The 26271-nt window shown below is 32.6% G+C and overlaps 5 protein-coding genes across 6 annotated transcripts; 4 read left to right on the top strand and 1 right to left on the bottom strand.

The window, feature by feature from the left end:
* The first annotated feature begins 1962 nt into the window (after window positions 1-1962).
* On the top strand, window positions 1963-3189 carry LOC130015282 (36.4 kDa proline-rich protein-like). Its single transcript, XM_056105071.1, has one exon. The coding sequence runs from the start codon at window positions 2033-2035 to the stop codon at window positions 2981-2983; it is 951 nt and encodes a 316-aa protein (XP_055961046.1). The 5' UTR covers window positions 1963-2032; the 3' UTR covers window positions 2984-3189.
* A 2866-nt stretch (window positions 3190-6055) lies between these two features.
* Window positions 6056-7252, top strand: LOC126665410 (36.4 kDa proline-rich protein-like). The gene has a single exon (XM_050358213.2). It carries the CDS (start codon window positions 6112-6114, stop codon window positions 7060-7062), a length of 951 nt encoding a protein of 316 aa, XP_050214170.2. The 5' UTR covers window positions 6056-6111; the 3' UTR covers window positions 7063-7252.
* A 3032-nt stretch (window positions 7253-10284) lies between these two features.
* On the top strand, window positions 10285-14763 carry LOC126666030 (zinc finger protein VAR3, chloroplastic). Its single transcript, XM_050358975.2, has 7 exons — window positions 10285-10688; window positions 10783-10900; window positions 11492-11874; window positions 13235-13351; window positions 13557-13673; window positions 14175-14273; window positions 14356-14763. Exons 1-7 carry the CDS (start codon window positions 10342-10344, stop codon window positions 14465-14467), a joined length of 1293 nt encoding a protein of 430 aa, XP_050214932.1. The 5' UTR covers window positions 10285-10341; the 3' UTR covers window positions 14468-14763.
* Window positions 14764-15624: 861 nt separating this feature from the next.
* LOC126683870 (ERAD-associated E3 ubiquitin-protein ligase component HRD3A) lies at window positions 15625-21982 on the bottom strand. The gene is made up of 6 exons (XM_050379444.2): window positions 21323-21982; window positions 20068-20559; window positions 19345-19560; window positions 18159-18482; window positions 17787-18029; window positions 15625-16114 (listed from the first exon to the last, which is right to left on the bottom strand). The coding sequence occupies exons 1-6, from the start codon at window positions 21890-21892 to the stop codon at window positions 15902-15904; spliced, it is 2058 nt and encodes a 685-aa protein (XP_050235401.1). The 5' UTR covers window positions 21893-21982; the 3' UTR covers window positions 15625-15901.
* A 350-nt stretch (window positions 21983-22332) lies between these two features.
* LOC126683886 (uncharacterized) lies at window positions 22333-25543 on the top strand. Of its 2 annotated transcripts, none has more exons than XM_050379446.2 (7): window positions 22333-22964; window positions 23051-23124; window positions 23216-23278; window positions 23356-23457; window positions 23658-23723; window positions 24315-24393; window positions 24817-25543. In XM_050379446.2, the coding sequence occupies exons 1-7, from the start codon at window positions 22517-22519 to the stop codon at window positions 25293-25295; spliced, it is 1311 nt and encodes a 436-aa protein (XP_050235403.1). In that variant the 5' UTR covers window positions 22333-22516; the 3' UTR covers window positions 25296-25543. The 2 variants fall into 2 exon arrangements, with proteins under 2 accessions (XP_050235403.1, XP_050235402.1); XM_050379445.2 differs by having other exon boundaries at window positions 22339-22964; window positions 23042-23124.
* The last annotated feature ends 728 nt before the right edge of the window (window positions 25544-26271 follow it).

Raw genomic sequence — 26271 nt, 5'->3', positions numbered from 1 at the left:
ATTAGTTTCTCATTTTTATTCTTTAAAAAGTGAAGCTCATTGTGGTGTAATCAATATATATCATGATGTTTATAAGCATAAACGCATATGTCATTTTACTCGGCATAGCCAAAAACTTACCTTAATTTACACATAATTATTTTATTTATTACCTAAACCCAGTCATAACAAGATCTCAACAACATTAAAAATAATAAATAAAGTTCAAAATCATCATGAATATTAAACCCTTTCACCAAATTTAATTCAACATTAATTCCTAAGTAATACATTAATTCATTTTTTTTAATTACATATTCATTAAAATATATTATAATATAAATTTATTAGATTTAATTAGATTTAATACAAAATTAAAATTAATTTTAATTAGTATTAAATAAGAAATGTTAATTATTTTTAAATAAATATAAATTTCATAAATGAAATAATTAATTTACTAATTATTAAATTTAAAAATTGGCTTGAATTTAAAATTAGGTTTATTCACCCAAAAAATACCAAACCTATTTTTTTTTTTTGTCAGTTATAGCCAAACCTTATTCAAATATTTCAGCTGTCATGCCAGCCAATTGCTTAGTTGGCAGTGACGTGGACGACACGGTGTCAGAAAAACCGGTTCGATTCAAAAATGGCTAAAAAAGAAACATAACATATAAGGTTTGAATAAATCTGGTGATTTTTAAAGGTTTGGCTATAATTAACACAAAACGTATAGGTTTGGCATTTTTTGGTGATTAAGCCTTTAATATATAATTAACCTTTTAAAAAATATTTTGCCCCGCAATTTTTCGTTTGCTTAGTCAACTAAAATTTGCCGGATTTTAGCACGGTGATAGATTTGATAAGGTGGTAATTTTAATTAACAACTTTAAAGATCTTCGTAAAATTGAAAAATGATATAAAATTGGTGATTTTAAGTTACCCTTAAAACAAAATACTTAGCTAATTAAGGATTAGCTATATGATATCAAAACATAACAAGAGTCTAATTAAATAAAAATTAATGAATTATTTTGAATAAACTAATTGACAGTGTCGTGCATTAAAAAATAAATAATAATAATTGATAATAAAAAATTGAGCAATGGTATGAAGTATTATTAAGGTTTTTTCAATATTTGTTATTTGGGATTAATAGCTAAATAAAATATTAAAATCATTGAAATCAGACTATGATTATAAGAAGTTTTAAGTGATGTTCTCTAAAAAGATTTATCTTATTGTTAATTAACTCGATTAAGTGATTAAAATTGATACATATAAAGTTGAATTTAGAATGTCAAATAAATTTTAGACAACTATACATTTTAAATATATAAACAGGATCAAGCATGAAAGTATTAAATTTTAATTAATTAAAACTTTTTGAATTTTATTTAGAAAAAAGCTGTTTGTTATCTTATTTAAAAAATGTTTACAAAATGATAATTTAAATATAGTATAGTAAATCAATAAAGTTTTATGTATATTTATTAGTTAATTTTTAAAATGAATTGTAGCTTTTAAATGACATGGCGTTTTATGTTGGCTAGAATAGTAAATTGTCAACGCTTTTCGGCTCTAACTGTATGGCGCAACAAATAATAAATTCGGTAGCCAAGAAAACAAAACTACATAAAATACCCAATCTGTAATAATTAATACCCACACAAAGTTTAATATATCCATCATTTTCTATAATTTACTTTGTCTTGAAATTATTTATAAGAATGTAATACACCTATAAGGTAATAATATCACTAATTAACTCCATAATCAGCCAATCTCTCTTAATTGGAAACCAAACAAGTTGTTCAAAATTTAAGATGTGCCCGCACGTATAGTACTGATCAGCATCAATGTTTATGTTTGCTACATTAAGTTGTGCACACTACTAATTGGATATGTTAAGTTATAACATGCCACATGAGTCACATTTTCACTCTTATATCTCCATCTATAAAATCCCTCACCCTCATTGCTATTTCTCATCACCCCCTCCACACTAACAAAAGCTTATATATCTGAAAATTTAAACAAAATTTCAGATATGGCTTCAAGAATTATAGCCTCCACCGCATTTCTCGTCTCCCTCAATCTTCTCTTCTTCACTTTGGTTAGCTCTGCCTATTATCCACCATCACCATCCGAGTCAAAAGACTATACACCCGACTACACTAGTAATCCAACATCAGCAACACCAGAGCCAAAAGAATACACACCAGACTACACTAGTAATCCAACATCAGCAACACCAAAACAAAAGGAATACACACCTGACTACACTATTAATCCAAAATCAGCAATACCAGAGCAAAAAGAATATGCACCTGACTACGCTAAGAATCCAACATCAGCAACACCAGAGCAAAAAAAATATGCATCTGACTACACTAAAAATCCAACAACAGCAACACCAGAGAAAAAAGAGTATGCACCTGACTACGCTAAGAATCCAACATCAGCAACATCAGAACAAAAAGAATATGCACCTGACTACACCACCAACCCATCATCAGAAACACCAGAGCAAAAAGAATATGCACCTGACTACACCACCAACCCATCATCAGAAACACCAGTGCAAAACGAATATGCACCCGACAACACCAACAACCCATTATCAGCAACACCCGAGCCAATCAATTATGCACCTGACTACACTAGCAACCCATCATCAACATCATCAGAGCCAATCAATTATGCACCTGACTACTCTTCCCACCCATACGCTAAACCTGCTAAATGCCCAAAAGATACCCTCAAATTAGGTGTATGCGTCAGCTTATTAAAAGATTTATTGGGTGTTACAATTGGTACCCCACCACATGCTCCTTGTTGCAGCCTCATTGGTGATCTTGTTGATCTTGAAGCTGCCGTTTGCCTTTGTACTACCATCAAAGCTAGTCTCTTGGGCATCAACTTGAATCTTCCAGTTAACCTCTCTTTGCTGCTCAACTACTGTGGCAAACAAGTGCCAGAAGGATTTCAGTGTGCATGAATTGATTAATTTTTATTTTCTCCGAACTCTGTTTGCTAGTTGTACTGTAAACGTTTTTTCCATCTCATTTTTATGTTGTTTTCTTTGGTAGACTCGAGCTTTTTATCTATGTCCGCTCTAAAAGTACAAGATCTTACTCATTTGAATTGTACTGCTTTTAATTTATGAAGTAATTCTATTTTTTGAAAAAATATTTATATTTTCAATTTCAATGTGCTTGTTTTCATTAGCTTATAATAAATCATTGGACGAATTCATACGTCCAACACTATAATAGAATTGATAAATACATTATAAGTTCATAATTTATCAATTTGGTTAATTAATTCTGTAATATTTATCAATAACATTCAAAGAGCAAATAAAAAAGATGAACAGTTTTATCGATTAAAAAAATATTTTATCTATTAACTTATATTAATGATAAATGTGTCCTTAATCGGAAAAATATTTATAATATTTAAAAAGAAATTAACGAATTTTATCATGGTTTTGATTCAAGTACATGTGGAACCAATCCAAAACTAGTTCTCCTTCAATTTTATAAGGACGAACAATGAAATTCTCAAAAAGCTAATTAATGAATTTTTTGGCGGCATTAATTATATACTAGACAGTGATTTTAGTATAGAAGTTCAAGAGAAGACGGTAAAATCATTGATGTGCACCGACCGTAACCAAATTCTTAAACCGAATCAAATATCACAACTGCCTCAAGTGGCGTAGTAGTAGTAGATAGTGTATATTGTGATCCGAATCCTAACTTAGGCAAAATTTTAATAGTTTACCTTTTTTTTTTTGAAAAAATTAAAAAAATCAATGCTATTACTCTAGCAAGATGCGAACACGCGACCAATTACTAAGACAAGTGACACTTTATCACAAGACCAACACACTTTTCTCTTTTATTTTGACGATATATAGTTCATAGTTACCGAACAAACCGAACCGGTTTCCCACTTCATTTCGATTCAATTAAGTTTTCTACATTCTAAAAATACCAATCGGTTCGGTAACCGAACCCTATCGGTAATTAACTTTCAATCTATCGCTAGAGTTTACTAGAAAATAAAGGGTTAACTACTGAAAGAAGCTCTAACTTTAGTATAATATACAATTTAATCGTAATTTTTTATTTCTATTAGGTTTGATGATGTTAAAAAGTCAACCTTTTCGACATTTTGTAAATGTATCAAATGCTTTCAAAGTTTCTGAATATCTATTCAAATTTGATATTTTCATTATGATTTCACTCATGAAATTTCCAATAAATTTCATTGTTCATATTATTACTTGAATTTCTATACTAACTCCTTAATTAGCAAAATTCATTTTGCGGAATTGCAAAATTCAACTCGTAATGCATAGCAAAAAAATTGAAACAACCCTAAAATTTAATTCAAACTTCTCTAATTTTTAGTGGTTAAAGCAAAAATGAATCAAGTTTGAATCTCAAAATGAACAAAAAAGAAAACAAATGAATATCGTACTGAGGTGAACGATCGGCACAATAACTTTAATAGAAAAAACTTGATAGAATTATGACAAAATTATCTATTTTCAACGTGCAAGCTTCTGATTCATCTTGAAACGACGGTTATTTACGTATTAAATCACCAATTTTACACCATTTTTCATTTTATCACGATTTTTAAAAGTCATCTTATAAAATGACCACCTTTTAAATGTTTTTCAAATCTATCACTTTTTTAAATCCGGCGAGTTTAATCTGACTAAACAAATGTAAACTGACGTGGCAGAATGTCGCATTCCACATTTAAAGGTGAAATGATAGATTTGAACCAATTTGAAAGAGTCGTCCTAAAACTGAAAATTGGTGTAAGAATGATGAATCAATATGTAATTAACCTTTTAAAACATATTTTGCCCCGCAATTATTCGCTTGCTTAATCAGCTAAAATTCCCCAGATTTTAACACGGTGATAGATTTGATATTTTTTAAAAGGTGGTGGTTTTAATTGACCTTTAAAGATCTTCATAAAATTTAAAAATGATATAAAATGATGATTTAATATATAAGTAACCCTTAAAATAAAATACTTAGCTAATTAAGGATTAGTTATATAATATCAAAACATAATAAGACGCTAATTAAATAAAAATTAATAGAAATATTGAATAAACTAATTGATAGTGTCATGCATTAATAAATTTAAAAATAATAATTGATATAAAAACATTGAGCAATGGTTTGAAGTATTATTAAGGTTTTTTCAATACTTATTATTTGGGATTAAATGCTAAATAAAATCCTTGAAATCAGACTATAATTATAAGAAGTTTTAAGAGATTTTCTCTTAAAAAGATTTATCTTATTCTTATCAACTCAATTGAGTGATTAAAATTGATACATATAAAGTTGAATTTAGAATGTCAAATAAATTATAAATAACTATAAATTTTTAAATATATAAACCGGATCAAACATAGAAATATTAAATTTTAATTAATTAAAACTTTTTGAATTTTATTTAGAAAAAAACTGTTTTTTATCTTTTTTAAAAAATATTTACAAAATGATAATCTAAATATAGTATAGTAAATCAATAAAATTTTATGTATATTTATTAGTTAATTTTTAAAATGAATTGTAGCTTTTAAATGACGTGGCTTTTATGTTGGCTAGAATAGTAAATTGTCAACGCTTTTCGGCTCTAACTGTATGATGCAGCAAATAATAAATTCGGTAGCCAAGAAAACAAAACTACATAAAAATACCCAATCCATAATAATTAATACCCACACAAAGTTTAACATATCCATCATTTTCTATAATTTACTTTGTCTTGAAATTATTTATAATAAGAATGTAATACACCCAGAAGATAAAAAATTTACTTTAACTCCACAATGAGCCAATCTATCTTAATTGGAAACCAAATAAGTTGTTCAAAATTGAAAATGTGCCCGCACGTATAGTACTGATAAGCAACTATGTTTTATGTTTGGTATATTAAATTGTGCACACTACTAACCTGGATATGTTAAATTATAACATGCCCACATGTTTACTCTTACATCTCCATCTATAAAATCCCTCACCCTCATTGCTATTTCTCATCACCCCTCCACACTAACAATCTGAAAATTTAACAATAATTTCAGATATGGCTTCAAGAATTATAGCCTCCACCGCGTTTCTCGTCTCCCTCAATCTCCTCTTCTTCACTTTGGTTAGCTCTGCCTATTATCCACCATCACCATCCAAGTCAAATGATTATACACCCGACTACACTAGTAATCCAACACCAGCAACATCAGAGCAAAAAGTATACACATCATACTACACTAGTAATCCAACATCAGCAACACCAAAACAAAAAGAATATACACCTGACTACGCCAGTATTCCAACATCAGCAACACCGGAGCAAAAAGAATATACACCTGACTACACTAAGAATCCAACATCAGCAACACCAGAGCAAAAAGAATATGCACCCGACTACACTAAGATTCCAACATCAGCAACACCGGAACAAAAAGAATATGCACCCGACTACACTAAAAATCCAACATCAGCATCACCGGAGCAAAAAAAATATGCATCTGACTACACCAGCAACCCATCATCAGAAACAACAGTGCAAAAAGAATATGCACCTGACTACACCAACAATCCATCATCAGAAACACCAGTGCAAAAAGAATATGCACCCGACTACACCAACAATCCATCATCAGCAACACCCAAGCCAATCAATTATGCACCTGACTACACCAGCAACCCATCATCAACACCATCAGAGCCAATAAATTATGCACCTGACTACTCTTCTCACCCATACGCTAAACCTGCTAAATGTCCAAAGGATACCCTTAAATTAGGTGTATGCGTCAGCTTATTAAAAGATTTATTAGGTGTTACAATTGGTACTCCACCACATGCTCCTTGTTGCAGCCTCATTGGTGATCTTGTTGATCTTGAAGCTGCCGTTTGCCTTTGCACTACCATCAAAACTAGTCTTTTGGGCATCAACTTGAATCTTCCAGTTAACCTCTCCTTACTGCTCAACTACTGTGGCAAACAAGTTCCAGAAGGATTTCAGTGCGCATGAATTGATTAATTTTTATTTTCTCTGAACTCTGTTTAGTGGTTGTACTGTAAACCTTTTATTTCTTTTCATTTTTATGTTGTTTTCTTTGGTAGATTTGAGCTTTTTGTCTACGTCCGCTTCAAAAGTAGAAGCTTTTACTCATTTGAATTGTACTGTTTTTAATTTATGAACTAATTCTATTTTTTGAATATTTTAGTTTTTTAATTTCAATGTGCTTGTTTTCGTTGTCTTACAATATTTAAAGAAACTATCAAATTTTATCATGGTTTTGGTTCAAGTAAATGTAAAACCAGTTCTCTTTCGATTTTATGGGGTCGAATAAATTCACGAAAAGTTAATTAATGAATTTTATGGGGGCATTAACTGTTGTACTTGACAGTGATTTTAGTATAGAAGTCGAAGAGAAGACGATAAAATTAAGCAAAGAAGTGATTTCTCAACTACTGGAAATCTCAAAAGTTGGGTAAAATATTTTCATAAATAATGAGAATAAGCAGAGTAGAAGACTACGACGAACTAAAGTTTTACCATGAGAGTTACATTTTGGTTGGATATCGATAATGACCATCAACATGAATGTTATGGCAAAGTGTGGGTCACATTGGATGATGCTAACGCCTTTTTTTTTTAAAATATAAAAGTTAATATTCTAGATTTTAATAATAAGTTAATGAACAAAATTATAAGTTAATTAAAATAATATTAGAAAAATTAAATATTTTGGCCGTCAATTTTTTTTAAATTGTTTGCTTTTTAAAAATAAAAATTCAAAAATTGAAATTAAAAAGTTTTATTGGACCGTGGTTTTGATTTATTTTAAATAATTAAAATTATAAAATTAAATTATAAAATACTCTAATACAACTTTTTTCAAGTTCAAAGGTCAAACTCGTTTTAAAATCGGCTTAATCACTCAAAAACCCCCCACCTTTAACCCCTTTTGCAAAATACTATGACGTAGAAATTTCTCCAATTTTACCCTAATTTGTCCTTTTATGTTTCAATTGTACCCCAAAACATTAAATTGACCTTTTTTCACTTATAAAAAAGTTTAAAATAATTTTTTATTTTTTATATTATTAATAATATTAGAGTCTAATTGAAACATAGGCTAAAAATGGAGGATTATTTTAAATATTTTTTTCAAGTGAAAAGAGGTTAATTTAATACTTTAGGATACAATTGAAATATAAAAGAGCAAATTAGGTAAAATTGGAGAAATTTTTACGTCGGGTATATTTGGAAAAGGGGCTAAAGGTAGGGGAATTTTAAGTGATTAGACTTTTTAAAATCCCTATATTTTTAGTTTTTTCTCTCTTCCTATGATCCCTCTTAAAAATTTGTTATTCAATATGAGTGATTTTTTTTTATTTTTTTTATCAAATTTTACAAATAAAAGATTCATCTAAAGGTTATTGACTACCTTATTATTTAATTTTAAATTTCTTTTTGGTAAATGATCTAATTTTATACTTTAAATTTTATATACTAATAAAATTAAATTTTTTTCCCCCTTTATATTAATTTCTGACTTCACCCCTGGTTCCAACTATAAGTTGATGATGTGTCATATTTTTCAAACGTGTTAACTTCGATGAATATATAAATTTAGTATCACATGCATTTCAGAATGAGTGTAATATACACACTCCTCAAGACCTTAAAAATAAATTAAATACAAAATCAGATAATGATAAAATCAACGGATTATCAATTTTTTAAAAATTGGACCGGCCGGTCGGACCAAATTAACCAGAAATCGGCTGGTTGTCCGGTCCGGTTTCTTATAAAATTCGCAATGTTTAGAAATCGGTCAAAAGCTGTCAAAACCTAAATTTAACCGGAAAAATCAGATTTTCCATAAAAAAACGGACAAATCCGGTTTTCATTAAATGGGTTGAAAAAGGTACTTTTTTTGTCAGAAAATACATTTGTGGTCCCGTGCATATGTGTTTATTTTTCTCTCTCATTCATGTGCACTCTCTTTCTCTCTCATATTAATAATTATAATTTCACTCATATTAATTTTTCTTTCTCTCACATAAAATTTATTTTTTATAAGCTTTTATGTTGAATTTCAACTTTCATGAAAAAATATTTTCACTCAAAATTAGGTCTAATTACTTAAAAAAAACCCAAACTTATAACATTTTTTCGTTTATACCCTCACGTAGGAAAAAGTTCATTTGTACCTTTTTTTTTAATTTTTCGTTTTCATCTCTAACTTAAAATTTAAATTTTTGACAATTAAATTAATTAAAGGATGAAAACATTATAAATGATTAATAATATTAATGTTTAATTAGAATATAAGCTAAATATAAAGGATCATTTTGAATATTTTTCCAAATGAAAAGAGGTCAAATTAGCTCTTTAGGGTAGAGACGAAAATGAAAAATCAAAAAAAGAGTATTAATGAATTTTTTTCTAAACCAGGGTATAAACGAATAAATGTTATAAGGTGGGCTTTTTTTTTAAAAGTAATTAGGCCCTCAAAAATATAACTATACTCTATCTAATACTATTACACATAAAAATATTTAATTATTATATTTTTATTTATATATATTATCATATTTTTATTTATAAGATATATATTACATGTTTTATTTAATAATTAGTCATTATCAAAATTAAAAATTATATATTTGTTCTTTTATATAAAATAATTCTTTTATATACTCTTAAACATTATTATTTGTGATTATAGTTTGCACAATAAATTATTTTAAATTTTAAAATAAGAATATAATGACATATTAAATTAATAGTTTTTTTTCTTTCTCATACAATATAATTGTTCTATATACACCTAAATATTGATCAATTATAATTGTATTACACACATTTAGTAATTAATTCTATTTAAATACACTATTATATTTTTTATTTATAAACTTTAATTGTATAATTTTGATTTAATAACAATTATTATTAAAATTCAAATTTATTTTTTCCTCATTTAGAGTAATTATTCTATATATTTTTAAATATTGATCATTTATAATTATATTTTATATAATAAAATTCAAAAATATATTTAATTTAAATATTTTATCATACTTATAATACATGTATTTCTAATTTAAATAATTAGTATTTATTATAATTAAAAAATTCGGTTAAACCTGATTGAACCGATCGAATCGTGAATTCTCGATAAAACCGGTTCAGTGTTCGGTCCGGTTTTAAAAACATTACCATAAACCCTTGGAAAACCTTTGGTTGTTCATTATCATCTTCACAATCACGGCCACCAAGCTTGGATTACAGCAAAAAATGTCAGCTTCTTCAAAACTCTTATTGTCACGCAATGTATTCATGGGTTCCACAATTACCCACAAATCAATAAAAACAATCCCCACTTTTCTCTCCTCAAAACCCTTATCACTAATCCCTTCTTTTGAACTCCACCGTCATTGCTCCTCTTCTGATCTCTCACTTGATACTGAAACCCTAAATACCCTTCACCACCCTTGGCCGGAATGGGTGTCTTTCGTTGATCGGTTAAAAACTAAGGGTTACTTTAGCAAAACTTCAGATGCCACTGCAAGTGTTTATAAAGACGTGAACCAATTAAAAGACCCTTGTCTTAGTTTTGCACGGGACAGATATGATCTTTTTAAGTATGGTTTTACTCGTTTGTTTATGTATTTATATCTGTTAGTTAGTTTTTTAGTGTAAACTCTATTAACTGTTTTTGTTTGTTTGTGGGTGTAGATTATTGTGTGTTGATGATATTAAAATGGTTTTGAAGAGTGGATGTCCTACTATTCTTCGAAAAACTGTGAATTCTGCCAAAAGGTTGAGGGCTTATGCGCGATTGGATGAAGGAGATGTATGCCTTTTGTTATTCTTTTTGTGGGTTTGCTGAGGCTTAGCATATAGATTTAATATGAAATAACAGTTTGCTGTAACTCGTAATTGTACCAGTCTAGGTTTTTATTTTGATTATGAACAAAAAGGAAAAAAAGGGAAGAAGAAGCTTGATTGGTCCACAAGCTATAGCATTTCATAAAAATATTGTTTGCATTTTGGCATGAAGCTATAAGACTTTTTGCATTTGTGTTTGTCAACCGCATAATGAATTCCGATGAAATTGACAAATGATGTCTTTGATATGTAGTACTCTGTAATACTATACACCTTTAAGTCGGCTGGTTTTAATACAAACCATGTTTAGTTTAGTTTAGAGCTTCAATTTCTAGGAGCAAATTTTTCCATTTGATTAGCCCGTTGATAATTTATGGTAGCATGAAATAGAAGGTTTTTATTTTTTCTTGTAAATGGGTTTAAGCCTTAAAAACTGAAGTAAAAAAGTACTTAAAGCTTCAATCGAGGATGATTTATTTTATCTGTATTTGACAAATGTCTTATGTTTTATTGTTAAGAGCTGTTATTTATGGTCTAGCAAAACACTTGCTTGCAGACTTGCGGTGCTTGCAATCTAAGGGGGTCTTGTGACAGAGCTTATGTGATACTAAAGGATAATGAAGGAGATGCGCGTACTGTGGATATAGTGCGCATACTAATGTCTTATGCATTAGATCCACTTGTTATTTCAGAGGAAGGAAAACCTCCTGGTAGAGAGGCTGTCGAAGGATTTGTTAGAAAGCTACTCTCTGATTTGATTGAATTGAGTCAGAAAACTCCTGATCCGCCAGTCCAGGAGCCTGCTGCTAATGCTGTGCGTCAGAAGGAGCAAGGGAGGAAAATTAGTAGTGAAGCAAGGCCTCATCTATCTAATGCACTTAACAGAGATAATCTGTCTCAGAATGTTGAAATGAAAAGAGGGGATTGGATGTGTCCCAAGTAAGTCATAATTATGTTTTATAATATGCAACTTTTTTTTAATACTTAGGATGTAGAAGAATCTTTGCTTTGCATTAGAAAGGCATGGTATGGCTGATGCCCTATAAAGTAACAGAAACATACTCAACACTCAACTGTTATATAGCTAAAACTTGGACAAAATTTGTTGGTTGAAGAGATTATTGTAAGTGTTACCCTTGAGTAATGCTGGTTCCTTCAACTTAGGGTTGTATTCAAGTTGGGTCGAAACAGCATCATGGTCGAGTTCGACTAAACTCTGAAGCTCAAAATTCGACTTGAACTTCATCGAGTTTTACGTCAGGAGTTCGAGCTCGATTTTGATATAGTAATAGAGAATTGAATTGATTCGTTTGATATAGAAATTATTAAAATTAAGTTTTAATATAAAATATGGTAAAGACTTGCTAAGAAGAACTTTACTGTGAAAGGGCAAGGTTTAGTTCGATTTAGTTTAATTTCAGTCTTAAATAATCTTTAAATATTATCAAAAAGAGTTATAGTTATTGTGATTCTATTTATATAAGCTTCAAGTCCAAGGTACTTTCATTTTCAATAAATTATAAATGGGATATAGATAAGATCTGATGTAACTTCTTTTGCCCCTTTCTCTTTACCTTCCTGCCAGTTCAGTTTAGTTTATTAATTTGTTTCTTGCCAATAGTCTAATGTCGTGTCAATTATTATTTCTTGGTGCTGCCTCTTTTTAAAGATGACAGTTTATTATAAGAACACTTATTTTTATATAATTGACAATTTTCCCTCTTGATATTGATAATTACTGACAGATCACATTTCTGATTGAACTTTCTTTTCCTAGATTTTGATATGTTCATCATCCTCCTGTAGGTAAGGAAAACTAAAATTTGAAACTTGAAATGTTGTGATGTCAACTTTTGATTTCAGACAACCGTCCGGTTGATGCATGGATTTGTTTGTTTAATGCTACAATGGGAGAGATTAGTCTCCTCGATTAGTCAATTCTTTGATTTGATGGGGTCTATGTAGAATTTGGTTTGCCCAACCTAAGGGGGCTTACTGTCAGTGTCTAGAAGCCTGACTTGAAGGTTTCCTGGTTTTAGCTGTTCCATGCTTCTTGGTTCTCCTTGAGATATTATCAGCTTTTGGAAGTAGCTTGCATCATTTTCTCTTTGAAAGGGCTGTCAAGCTGGAAAGTTTTCAGTGTTATAAGCCAAGTGCATGACTTGTCCAGTGGAATTTTGCCTTATCACATGTTAAATACGCATTTTAAAACAGTACTCTTTATAATTATTTTCTCAGTATTTTGCATGTATAGGTTTGTCGATTTTGGTGCATGATATCCTTGCAACTTTTTCTGCAGATGCAATTTTATGAACTTCTCTAAAAATATTCAATGCCTAAAATGTGGTGAAGATGGCCCAAAAAAATCTGGTGTTTCTAACATGGAAATGAAGAAAGGAGATTGGTTATGTTCCAAGTAAGTTTCCGATCTTAGTTTTGCTAGATAGTTTACGTTGCTATCCGTTTTAGAAATACAATTTCACTGCTATTACATTGTCCATAAATTGATGGAAACAATTGCTTCAAGAAACAGACTATAGGCTCTCCTAATACTTATGATACCATACGACTCTGGCCCTATATCTTGTATTTACTAACTTGTGCTGGTGTTTTGTGCGCAGGTGCGATTTCGTGAATTTCTCTAAAAATGTGAGATGCCTAAAGTGCAAAACCGAGGGGCCTAAAAGAGTTGGTGCAAGTGACATTGAAATGAAAAAAGGAGATTGGAATTGCTCGCAGTAAGTTCCCCATATAGTTCTAGCTTGCTTTGTAGAGAGTAAAACATCAGTACAAAATAAGTCTTTTGATCGATGCACTATCATACAAGTACTATTATCAACATCATCATTTTCTTTAAAAGTTGATACAGAAGCATCGATATGCAGAGTAGAACTGAAACAGGAAACAACCAAATGATATTTTTTAGAAAAATGGGCTATAAACATAGAGGATCCAGAACGAAAATGAAACGTAGGTCTCAAGAAGTTTCCGTACAACATAATCACAATCCAGGAATATAGAAAATATGAAAACTTCAATCACGTATCCTTGATGGCAGTTATCATCACTGATTTGAAGAGAATTTAATTTATTTAATTGTCGAGGAAGTTTATGCACATATTTGCACATGCTGCACATGTTGCCTGATCTTCCTCAGGGACTTGCGACGTTTAACCTGAATAATTTCAATTTTGCTAGTAATTGATACTGTATTTGATCTCCTGCGCATTGTTGTACAGGTGTGGATTCATGAATTTTGCAAGCAATAAGAAGTGTTTGTCTTGCCGAGAAGAACGACCTAAGAGACAGCTGCATCCTGGAGAGTGGGAATGCTCGAGGTACTCTTCTACATTTTCAAAAAACAAAATACAGTTACTATGATGGTTCACTTAAAAAATCTGCGTGACTTGGGTACTGCAGGTGTGATTTCTTGAACTACAGCCGGAATATCGTCTGCCTCAAGTGCAAAAATGAGCGTCACAAAGCAGCAACTACGGAGTATGAAGATCAGATTTGGAGAAGACCTCAATAAAATAGTGCAGTTCTGGAAATGAGAGAAATGTTGTTGTATAATGTTTTCTTTTTCGCAAAGTATACAAATCTCCCTTCAGTTATTGGCAGATTTAATTGCAAATAGAAACAGAATCACAAAATTGGTGGTGTTCCTTCCTGTTCTGCAGCTAAATTTCTGAAAGTCCAGACAGATTTGGTATCCAAGAAAATTTAATGTAATTAGGATTCTTACTTATTTTTTTATTTGGTACGATGAAAAAAAAATTGAAATTAATGTCAAATGAAATGAAATGGTTATAAGCCAAGTGGCACTAATTTGAATGTTATATAATCTTTAATTAGATTATATTCACATCAGTAAGTTTTGTTTGTAGTATGTGGAGCCAAAGGCACCGATGGCACCAGTTGAGCTGGTTGCCATAAAATCACTAATAGCAGCAAACAAGTAAAGGGGCTGCTTTGAATGATATCAAGTGTTGGATTGTGCAGAGGGAGAAGTGAATTAAGCTTTTAAAACTAACTCCATAAAATTAAACACATCTTTCCCAAACAAATGGGTTGTGAACTAGCTTGAGTTTCGGAAGCAAAATTAAAATAACTCTTACTGTCCCACCAAATTAAACTACAAAACTACATACTAGTTACTTAATTTTAAAAAGCAGTAATTAACTCCGTGTACATTTTCTCATTATTTATATTTTAAATCGAGTTTGTTTAAAATTGTCATTCGCTTTATAAGCCTTTTATTTATTTCTATTAATATGTGGTTTGTCTTTTTTATTTATGAGTTTTTGTTGTCTCTTCTTTTGCAAAAGATTAATCTTCTCATGAGTCAATTTTATTTTTCTGTGGCAATACTTACATTTTTCCTGAATTGAGATATAAAATCTAATTAAACTTTTTTCATCAAAAAAAATTCTAATTAAATTTTGAAAACTTTCTAATATATTGATCTAATATTAATTAAATAGAATTGTGAAGATAATTCTATTATTGATTTGTCGTTATTCATTTATATTTATAATTAACAAATGTTAAAATAATATTTATTACAAAATCAGCAATCAAATTGCTCAATTATTTATTAAAGCAACATATTTCATATCTAATAATTTTTCATTGGTAAAATATTGTACCTAAATTGCTAATTTTGATGATAGCAGTACTGTGGAGTCAGAAAGAAAAAAAAGAGTACTATAAACTGCTGCCATCTGATGCTACAACCAAATGGTTCGATTATTCTACATACATGTTGAAAAAAGCAATTAGATTTGTTCCTCAAATTATATTCCTCATACAGCTACGCTATTAAAACACGACAGTACAAGTCATGTTCCTATTATGTAAGGTAAAATGGCCGGCTAATTTTTGGGCCTCCCTCCTGTCATTCTTTTTTCGCCTAAAAACGAGGCACTCTCCAATGGCTGTACATAGATTTAATCACAGAGATGATTTAATGGAGATTCAGATCGCGTAGAGGAGGTGCTGCATGATCCGCTGGTACAGCAGCACCAGCATGCCTCCGTTGCCTCTCCCGAAAGTAAAGGACTGTGAGTAGACATACAAAAAGGGTGAGAATTGTTGCATTTCCTTCCTCCATGATCACATTCTCCACCCATGCTTCAACTTTTGGGTACACTCCTGGTAATGAATCCATCATCTCCACCTAATACAAAAACATAAGCATTGTTGAACCGGTTAGTCAAAACTCGGCTAATATACATGCACCACGATGCAATTCATGCTCTGGAACCTAATACAAAAGCATGAGCATTGTTCAACTGGTTAGTCAAAACTCGGATAATAATACATGCACCACGATGCAATTCATGCTCTGGACTCAGCAATATTGTCATAAACCTGCTTAACACAACTAGAGCCATTTAAGCATGCCATACAAAAAGCTGACCAAAATCAGGAGTAGTTGGGTTTACTAGATTTTGGAATATATAAAAACAATTTTCACTGCTTAACATTGCATAAAAATGGAAACATAAATCCCCCATCAAGGGAAATTCATTCCCATTCTTGGTTTGTGTGTGTGTCGGGTGGGTGGGTGGGTGGGTGTATAAAGTCAGACATCTTACAAGACACAATGGGACCGGAAGGAGCATTAAATAGTATGCTTATCATTAGCGCAAACTGATCCTTCAATCATAGTTCCTTTCAATGAACAATAAATCTAATTGAGGCAAAACATCTTTTAACAAATGGCAGTATAGAAAAAAGCACAAATATGCTGCAATGACATGATAAATCACAGAACATCTCTTCATTCTCTCTCGGGATGCTTAACCTGGAACTACAATACGATCAAGATAAGTAGAAACAATACCTTGGACCATCTCCAGAGGGCTCTTTATATGCTTTAAAGTCATTACTATAGAATGTGACTATATAAATAAGGTTCTAATGGATACTTTAATATCGAATATAAATTAAAGAGTTCTCCACGTAAAAAGAACCAAACTCACTCTTTCTACTTTTAATTAAGGAACAAAAGTTACTCTGCACTTCATTTTTCAGCTCTATTATATATTTCAGAGACAAAATTCAAAGAAACCCGTGTACATGATAATATTTTCTTTCTCCATAGCCAACAATTAATGAGGATGCTCCTCATAATATAAAATATGCTCTTACATGAGCACCACTGGAGATGCTCTTAAAAGAAGGAAATGGATTACTTATTTACTTAGCCAGTTAGCCATATAGATGCCATTTCTATACAAACCAGAGGAAAGCAGCACTTGGACAGAATGAAGGGCTCCAGTGATGCATGAGCAAGTATTAGAAGCAATTAGGGCTCATAGCCCAACGAGGTAACAAACTAGAAGATAATGCAAAGTGATTAAATATGTTCATATTATGCAACTCCACTTTTGCTGCTACCTGTTTTCTGACTACAGTAAACCCCATTGAGATCTAAGAACCAAAAGTTTTCTTACTAATACACAAAAAGGGTGCCAATTTAAACAGATGACAATATAGCAAAAAAGAATCACATCAATAAGAACACTGCCATATGACTAATTTTTTCCATCAAGCTGCATATCATCTTCCATAAAACCCATTTTCTCTCAAGCTGCATATCACTCTTGAGTTTTTGTAATGGAAGTAGCTAGGTCAAGTAGCATTACTGTTTTTTGAAACAAACAAGACACCTAAGCAGGCAAGAGACAATTACCAAAGAAATGGTAGGAGTAAATGAAGGAGTCCAAATTCATTTAGAGGCATATTGATTTATGGATGCACCGATGCAGAAGTCTCTTAGCTACTTTTCATACAATTGCTTAAATAAATAAAAAAAAGTGTGGAAACTGGAGGAAGAAACTGACCAGGAAACTATCTGCATAGTTCCTCCGCACCCACAAGCTTGTTAGGGCCAATGTAACAGGCAACTTTGCCGCAGGATCAATCTCTAAGGCTTGATCATAATAACGTTTAGCTAGATGGAGATCAGATGGAAGTCCTTGACCATGCTCATGCATGTATCCAAGGTTGAACATTGCTTGTGCATTAGACTGAGATTTGGCATGCATGTAAGCCTCGGCAGCACGTTCATAGTCCCTCTCAGTACCCTAAGGAAAATAAAACAAGAAAAAAATTAAGAGAGCATAAAAAATCATATCATAATATAGAACTTAAGTTCCATAGATCCTGCAACTAATGTGTCTAAAGGGGTTAGAGACAGAGACTGGAAAACATACCCGGCCATAATAATATGCATCACCAATCAGCAAAGCAGCATGCTCATTACCCTGCTCGGAAGCTTGCCACCACAGAGAATGTGCACGCTGGTGTCTTTCTGAATCCGTACAGAATCCGGACTCTCCCATGCACATGCTACGATCCCCATATTTATCAAGAATCCATGCAGCATTACTCTGGGCAATCTCATATCCTAGCTCAGCCATCCTTGAATAAAGCAGGAATGCCTTGCCTACATTACCTTTTAAGTATGATTCTAGGGCCCATCTAGACAAGGTGCTCCATGGTCCACGTTCTGCTACTAGTTTGTATAATGCAGTAGCCTGGAAACAATAAACCCTTATAAATGGACGATTCAAGCATTACAAATGGGCAGCATGTGTTGAACAGTTCAGTTCTCAGACATCAACACAATTCGAATTTTCATATCTAGTGCTTCCATTCACCTCAACCAGGCGTGCATGCATTTTTTCTAATTTCCTTCTTTCAGCAGTTTTAGTTTCTGAAAAGAGTCTTCTGCACACACTATAGTATAGGGTTAACAATTACAGAATTGATAACCTACATGTCAGGTTCCATACGCCAAAATACAACCTATGCGCAACTTCTTAAGTATTTCTTAAAAAATATTTTGTACCATCTTGGAGTTCATAATCAGTAGCTCAGAAACAATCCCAAACCAATCCATTCATGATTGGAACATCCATCTAAGACCATCTTAAAATGGCTGTCCTATTGCAGAGACAACCAAACCAGAGATGCACGGTTTTAGTTGAATCACTAAACTACAAGATCAGATGATGAGACAAAGTATTCACCCTTTCCCCAGCCTTGCCTAATTAACATTCAGTTCTATAGCCTTGTAATATAGCATATAACCTCTTTGAGTTTACACAACCCGTCAATGTTTTACATACAACACATCACAACCTCTTTAAATTTACAGTTACTATTGAATTTTTTCTTTTTGTACTTGTATTATCAAGTCATCAAAATAGGTAAATATATATATCACTGGTCATTTAACATATAGGATATTTTAGACCAATTCAATGAAACCAGTTGCCATCAAGGTGTTGATAATCACTGAGGCAGTCTGACAGCAGAAAAAAAAAATCAAAAAGCAAAGTGGAGAAAATAAGTTTAAGCGGAATGACAAAGTACGAGAAAAACAACTGGATTTACCATAGTGAGGTCCTTCTTAAGCCCAACACCCGTGTGAAACATCTTTGCAAGCTGGTAAAATGCCTTTGGTTGACCAGCATTAGCAGCCACAATAAAATACTTGCATGCCAACTTTACATCTCTCTTTACACCAATCCCTTTAAAATACATAACGCCCAGGTTGTAGTGTCCTCCAGCTTCTTCATTGTCAGCAGCCTTCTCAAAATATTCTTTTGCCTGTAACAGAAAATATTTTGCAACATATAACCCCATTAGCGTGTACAAACCCGATACAAAAGATGTCACAATATGCACTTGAAACAACCACAGAAAATCAACAACTTCTTTCTAGTTATAGCAAGCTTACTGTGAAATGGTGGAAAGAAAAATAGAATAATATTAACTGAATCGAGCCTTATGTCAAAATCACAATGCACACTTTCGAAAATAAAAGAGATATGTACTTCATGCCGAAAAAACATTCTGAGCATAATTGTGAATGATATAATAACACCATAATAAGTAGAGTTGACAAACAAGACAGGAAATGTCAAAATCTAAAGAAAGCCCTAAAGATAATAGAATATTTCTTTCCCTTACAGAAAAATTAATCAAAGGAGATCCCCTATTGGATTTTCAGATGTTGACAAATTTCATCATAGGGATGGCTAAAAGATACTATTGGAAGATCCAACAAACAATAACCTGATAAGTCAAATGTCTTATTAAGGATGAGCTTACTACCTTGGTGAAATTCTTTTTCTCCACTCCATAACCTTTGACATATAAATACCCCATCCCGTTGTAAGCTGAATAAAGTTGCTGCTTTGAAGCAAGTGTAAGCCATTCTAGCGCTTTGGTGTAGTTCCTTTCAACTCCAGCTCCCCTTGCATATATTTCCCCAAGGAGTTCCATGGATCTGGGCTCCCCCTTCTTTACAGCCTTTGAGAACCATGACAATGCTTTTGCATGGTCACGCCTCAACCCTCTCAATCCAAAGTAGTAAAACAGGCCGATCTTATACATCGCTCCAGCATTTCCCTTCTGAGCCTGATATTCCAAAATCTGGAAATCTTCATCCTCTTCCCCTTTAGACTTCCTCAGAGCCTCCTTGTTCTCTTCAGCTCCATTGTGAATTCTAACAGGTTCAATAACAGGTGAATCCTTGGAGATCAAAAAACTATTCACAGCTACTTCAGCTAACTCAGCATATAATTTCACAGCTTTATCATACATCTGAACATAAACAATACAATACACCACTAATCAAACTATAGAAGCAAGAAGAAAAACATGAATAAAATTGTTTTAATCCACAACAACATACGGTATAGAACTAGATCTTCTTTACAAGCAATAAAACTGTTACTTCATCTTAGCAAAACCAGAGGCAGCACTTGTTTCAAACAATAACCAAGAAGTATAATATGCATTTGCAACACATGCCATCAAAGTTTAATAAATTGTGCTCATTAAAGCCAATTCAATATGAAAAAGTAACAATGAACAGAAATCAACCAGATATTATGTACAAGCAATAAAACTATCACTTCTTCTCGGAAAAACCAAAGGCACCAATTGTTTCAGAAAATAACGAAAAAGTACAATACGCATTTTAAAAAAAAAAGTAAACTACCATCAAAACTTAACTTATTGCACCAATTTAAGCTAACTTCACTATTGTGAGCTTAATAATAAGAAACAACAAAAATAAATCAGTCAAATAGACCAATTTTTGTTCGTTTAAATTCAAGCAGCCATCAACCCCTCGTAGAATTCTAAGCTTCATTTCACCATTTTAGCAGTTGAAATCTTATTTTAAAAATACGCACTCTTCACCTACACACTACTTATAAATATTAAAAGTAGATAAATTCAAAGTTCATACTAGAATAAAGTAGAAATCCAGCTCTAGCAGTTGCTAGCCTAAATATAATCCAATAATTAGATTTTAACAATAAAACAAAACAGAAAAAGAAAAACAATAAATACAACTCACATCTTGACGAGAATAGGTATAAGCAAGAGCCATCTTAGACTGCATATTACCACCTTCAGCAGCAAAATGATGATATAAAAACGCTTTCCCTTTATATCTTTCTTTCATTTGCCCTAACCCGTACAAGAAGCCTAACACTGACTGCGCATGAGGATTCCCATTCAAGCTTGCACTCTCGATCTCCGCTACCGCTTCCTCCATTAACCTAACTTCTCCTCCTCCTCCGCCACCGCTTACAGCAGTCAACATCTTCTCTACACCAGAATAATACTCCGACATTTCCGGATCACTGTCAGCCCCAGGCGCTGATGAATCCGGTTCGAAGATTAGTCGCCATGAGCCAGGGTCGAGTTCGTGTTCTGGTTTCGAATCGGAGTCTCCGAACTCGTCCCATTCCGGCGGTGAATCGGCAGAGGAGTCGTCGGAGTCGACGGCGGTTGTGGCGGCGTCTTTGAGGTCGTCTTGAGAGAGTAGGAGAACGAAAGGACGAGCGGTTAGAGAGAGAGGCAGGAGGGTGAGGATTAGGAGACAGAACGCTAGCTTGTATGCTGCTAAACGACGTCGCATCATCGATGAATTGTGTTTGCCTTGATTTGGAGGAAGAAACGAAACGCTGGTTCGCGAGTTTTTTTTGTAGTTAGGCTGAGGGGGATGGATATTACTAACTTAATATTATTATTAATTGCGATATTAGTTGTTTGCCACGTCAATCTGTAGTCGTTGAGCCAATGAGTTCATGCCATGCTGGCTGTTCAATTTCATTCCCGTAGCTAAAATTCCAATTCAATCCTTCCATTTAGTACATATACATCGTTTTGAAAAAAATGATTAATTCACCTTCTCAACTTAGCAAAGAATATAAATAGGGCCGTAAACCGAATCCATTCGTGTTTGTTCGCATTATACAAACCAAGATTGAACTTAATTTTATGTTCATTTTATCTAAATAAACTGAATATGGACGTAACAGTGTTCGGCTCGTTTACGCTCATAAACGAGTCCGATTAAAAATTCGTGAGCGAGTTCGAATAGAAGCTCGATAGAGCGTTAACAGACAGGTTCATTTAGAAACTCAATAAAAAATTTGGCGAATTAGCCGGTTGTATTTATCAATGATTAGAATGAACATTCGTTTTAATTTCTTCCCGCGCATTCTAAAGTCTGAACCGAACCAGTCCGGCCAGCACACAAGAAATGAGTGGAGAAGAAGAAGCATGGGAAGAAGCTCTTGACCTAGACGATTCAGACATCTCTCCTCTCCGCCCTTTCAAACGCCAAACCACCACCTCCATCGTCACCGCCACCGCCACCTCTTCTCCACCATTTCTCCAGCGCTGCAGCACCTCTCTCTCCCAACCCTCTCAAAATCCCAAAATCACCCAAACTCTTCCCAGCCAATTTCATCCCCCGCCACCTCTACCACCAACTCCTCCTTCTCGCATAATTTCTGGCCCTGCTGGAACCCTTCAATCTGCAATGCTCCGCCGTCGCCAAAATCAACACGAACAAAATGGCCTCCACGACTCTGTAATAATGTCCACTCAGGAATACGTTAGGAGAGCTGTCGAAGTCGGAGTTGAAGATGATGATGATTTTACACGCGCTCCCTGGCTCTTCGCTGTCCAATTTATTCGGCTACAAGGTGTTCTTTTATTTGTTTTGATTTAACTTCCTTAATTTTTAAGCTAATTTTAGTTTAATTTTGTTGATTCTAATTAGGGTTAGCAGATGGTGACGGTGCAATTGGGATTCCTTTGACTGCAATAAAGAACATGACTAACTTTGATAATAAGCTGCCTCAGGTATTACTATCCAATTACATGAAATTTCTACTATTTTTTTAAATCACAATGGCAAAGTATGTGTTATCTTATATATTCAAATTGTGGTTAGATTGTGGCTATTGTTAAAAGCTGCACTTTGAATGGCTTTGGAGATATGATGGTAGCTCTAAAGGTATATGTAATGCATTTAAAAATTTCATATTCTCATGTGAATTCATGTATGTTTCATGCAACTCGGTCTTATTTTAGGATCCAACTGGTACAATTGATGCTACAATTCACCGCAGAGTACTCACTGAGACCGAGTTTGGGAAGGATATTTCTGTTGGAGCTGTGATAGTTGTCCAAAAGGTTTCATTTGATCAGTTTGTTTAGTTTTCCTTTTATTTGGGGAAAGTATTATGTCTTAATTGTGTTTTAAACAGTAGCTTTATCACATTTTGTAGTTTAAAATACGAGCATTGTCATGTATCTGAGGCTTCAGATTGTGAAGTCTTGCATTATATTCTAGTTTGTTTAAGAGATTGACTAAAGATTGATTAGTCTTTCAGGTGGCAGTTTTCTCTCCAGCCCGCTCTGTGCATTATCTCAACATCACACATAGCAATCTAATCAAGGTGCACCTTTTACCTACTGTTTTATGAAATGACAAATCATTAGCAACATGAATTGGTCTCTAAATAATTATAGTCTTAGCAATGAATAACTGCTCATGACTCTTAATAATTTCGGTGTTTTTAAAATTTTTTTTGATACTTAAGCTGGATTAACATTTGTCTAGTTTGTTTTTTTTGCTATACATTTTGCTCTATTTTCAGCTGTATACTGTCATGATAATGTACTGATTCCTTGTGTATATCCGGTTAACGTGATACTGTTGTTAGGAATGGTGCCAAAACTTGCTAGTTTTTCGTATTAATGACCTTACACACACTTATAGTTTGGTGTGGATGTTTTTGCCACTTAGTTTGCATTCTGTTGCATGACAGACTGCTTCAAGCTGTAAGCTTATGTTGAAGAGCATATAGGTAGTTTAGATGTATTAGAAAATGCTCTTGTGAAGTTAGCCACTGTCAGTCATATTGTTATAGAGATCATTACATGTAATTGATTGAGAATTGATTATTATGACCTATAATAAATACAAACATCTATTTAGTACTTGGCCACATAAGGAGCTTTACATAGATTGTGATTATATTTTGCAGGTCATCCCCAAGGATACAGGAGTTTCACTAGAACAAAATTCCTCTGCACAAATGGCCAAACATGCTGCTTCTGTTTCTGGTAGGAACTGTTTTTTTTTATCTAGAGAGGACATTTATGAATCATGCACTGTATCAGAGATATTAAGTATATGCATTAGGTGGACCTGTACTCGTTCACATATTAAGTTCAATGGCATTCGCCTGCAGACATGTGCTGTGTTAGAGATGGTAAAAATGTAACTGAAATTCCATCTATCAGCTTGAACTCTTAGGTATATTAATTATTTGACATGGTATCATTGTCTCTATGATTAAGAAGAATCCATAGGTTAACAATTTGATTCCTGGCAATCCCCATTTGGTTAATTAAAATATTTGAGCACAAGATATTTGATTAATTAAAATATTGATCACCAGGTAATGTGGACCTGTGAGTTTTTGAGTGAATTGACACCAATAATTGCGTAAATAACTGTTTGTTGAATGCTTTTTATTATGGCAGAACACAACCAAAATTCATGGAATCCTCAGAAGCAAATCTCTCCGTCACAGGGGAGAACTGAAGGGATCATGAGTAGCCTCAGACAAGATGATACACATGATGAACATACGGAAAGACACAAGGAAACGAGGCGTAGCTGCGAAAGCAAAAGCGACGTAAACAATGAAAACCAAAATGTTATTGCTGAGAAGGAAATTTTATTGGCCCATGAAGAAGATGTGGCTGATGGATTTAAAGAAGCCACCAATGCATATGAAGCTGTGTCATGTGAAGTGGTAAAACCTTCAAGTCAGGCAGGGAGAGGCAATGTAGTGGAAAGTGTCCGATACGGTAGTGGTGCAGCAGACTCTGTGAATGCCTCAGACAATCAAGAAAGTGGAGAAGTTGATGGAACTAAATGTAGACAGAAACTGATTTCGAGTGTTGCACTCCCGCAGTGGACAGATGAACAACTCGATGAGCTTTTTATATTCGATTAAGTAGCTTTTCTACTGATTTGCTATTTTCTTGGATTTTATTCAGGAAAATGTGAATCAGTTTTTTGAAGTGTAAAGTATAGGTAAATCAATTTCTAAAGTGTAAAGATTGACCTCTGTAAATGTTTCTGTTTTTTCCCCTTTCTCCCCTACCTCTGTGGAGTTGTGAATTCTTCTATGGTAGCAAATATTCTCTATTTTAGATACGTATAAAGTTGAAAAAGTGGTGAGTTGTATACTTTCTTCATAAAGTTTAGATATTTTTACAAATTATTTAACACTTTATTTTTATAACAGAGGAACTTAGTGCCTATACAATTAAAAATGTAGGGACTTAATATTAATAAATAAAAGTGAAGATACGTAATTTAAAAATGTGATAGTTCAGAGATCTAAATACATATTCTACCTAAAAAAAACTGAGAATAAATATGTAAAAAGTTGAAGAGGTGCGAGTTGTATACTTTCTTCATAATATTAAGATATTTTATAATTTTTATAATACTGCATCTCTTGAAAATTAACTTGAAATATTTGTGAGAATTAAAATCTAAACTGCATTATCTTAAAATCTTAAAATGATAAATAATAAAAGTATTATATTTTAATTTTAATTCTTTTACTTTTAATTTTGAATTGATTTTAAAAAGTTTTTAATTTTCAACTAAACTTTAACAACCCTAGTTGGAAAGGCAGATATATTATAGGGATGCACAAAAAAATCATAAACTAATAAAGTTAACATTTAGGTAACTCATAAAATTTCTTGTGCTCATCTTAAATCCACATAAACAAATTTTCCTTTTTTACTATTGTTTTCTTTGAATACTGTAAGACATTATCAACTTAATTTTTATTATGCCAAGTGGTTAAAGTGCCTCAGTTCATTCCTGAAGTTTCAATTTCGAGTCTCAATAAGGCCAGTAATTTAAGACCATTTAAACTTTAAAAATTTAACCACTAATCACTAACTACTAAC

Source organism: Mercurialis annua, linkage group LG1-X (genome assembly GCF_937616625.2).
Source record: "Mercurialis annua linkage group LG1-X, ddMerAnnu1.2, whole genome shotgun sequence".
Taxonomy (NCBI): domain Eukaryota; kingdom Viridiplantae; phylum Streptophyta; class Magnoliopsida; order Malpighiales; family Euphorbiaceae; genus Mercurialis; species Mercurialis annua.
The sequence above is the reverse complement of the archived record's forward strand: the minus strand, read 5'-3'. Positions and strand labels throughout refer to the sequence as shown.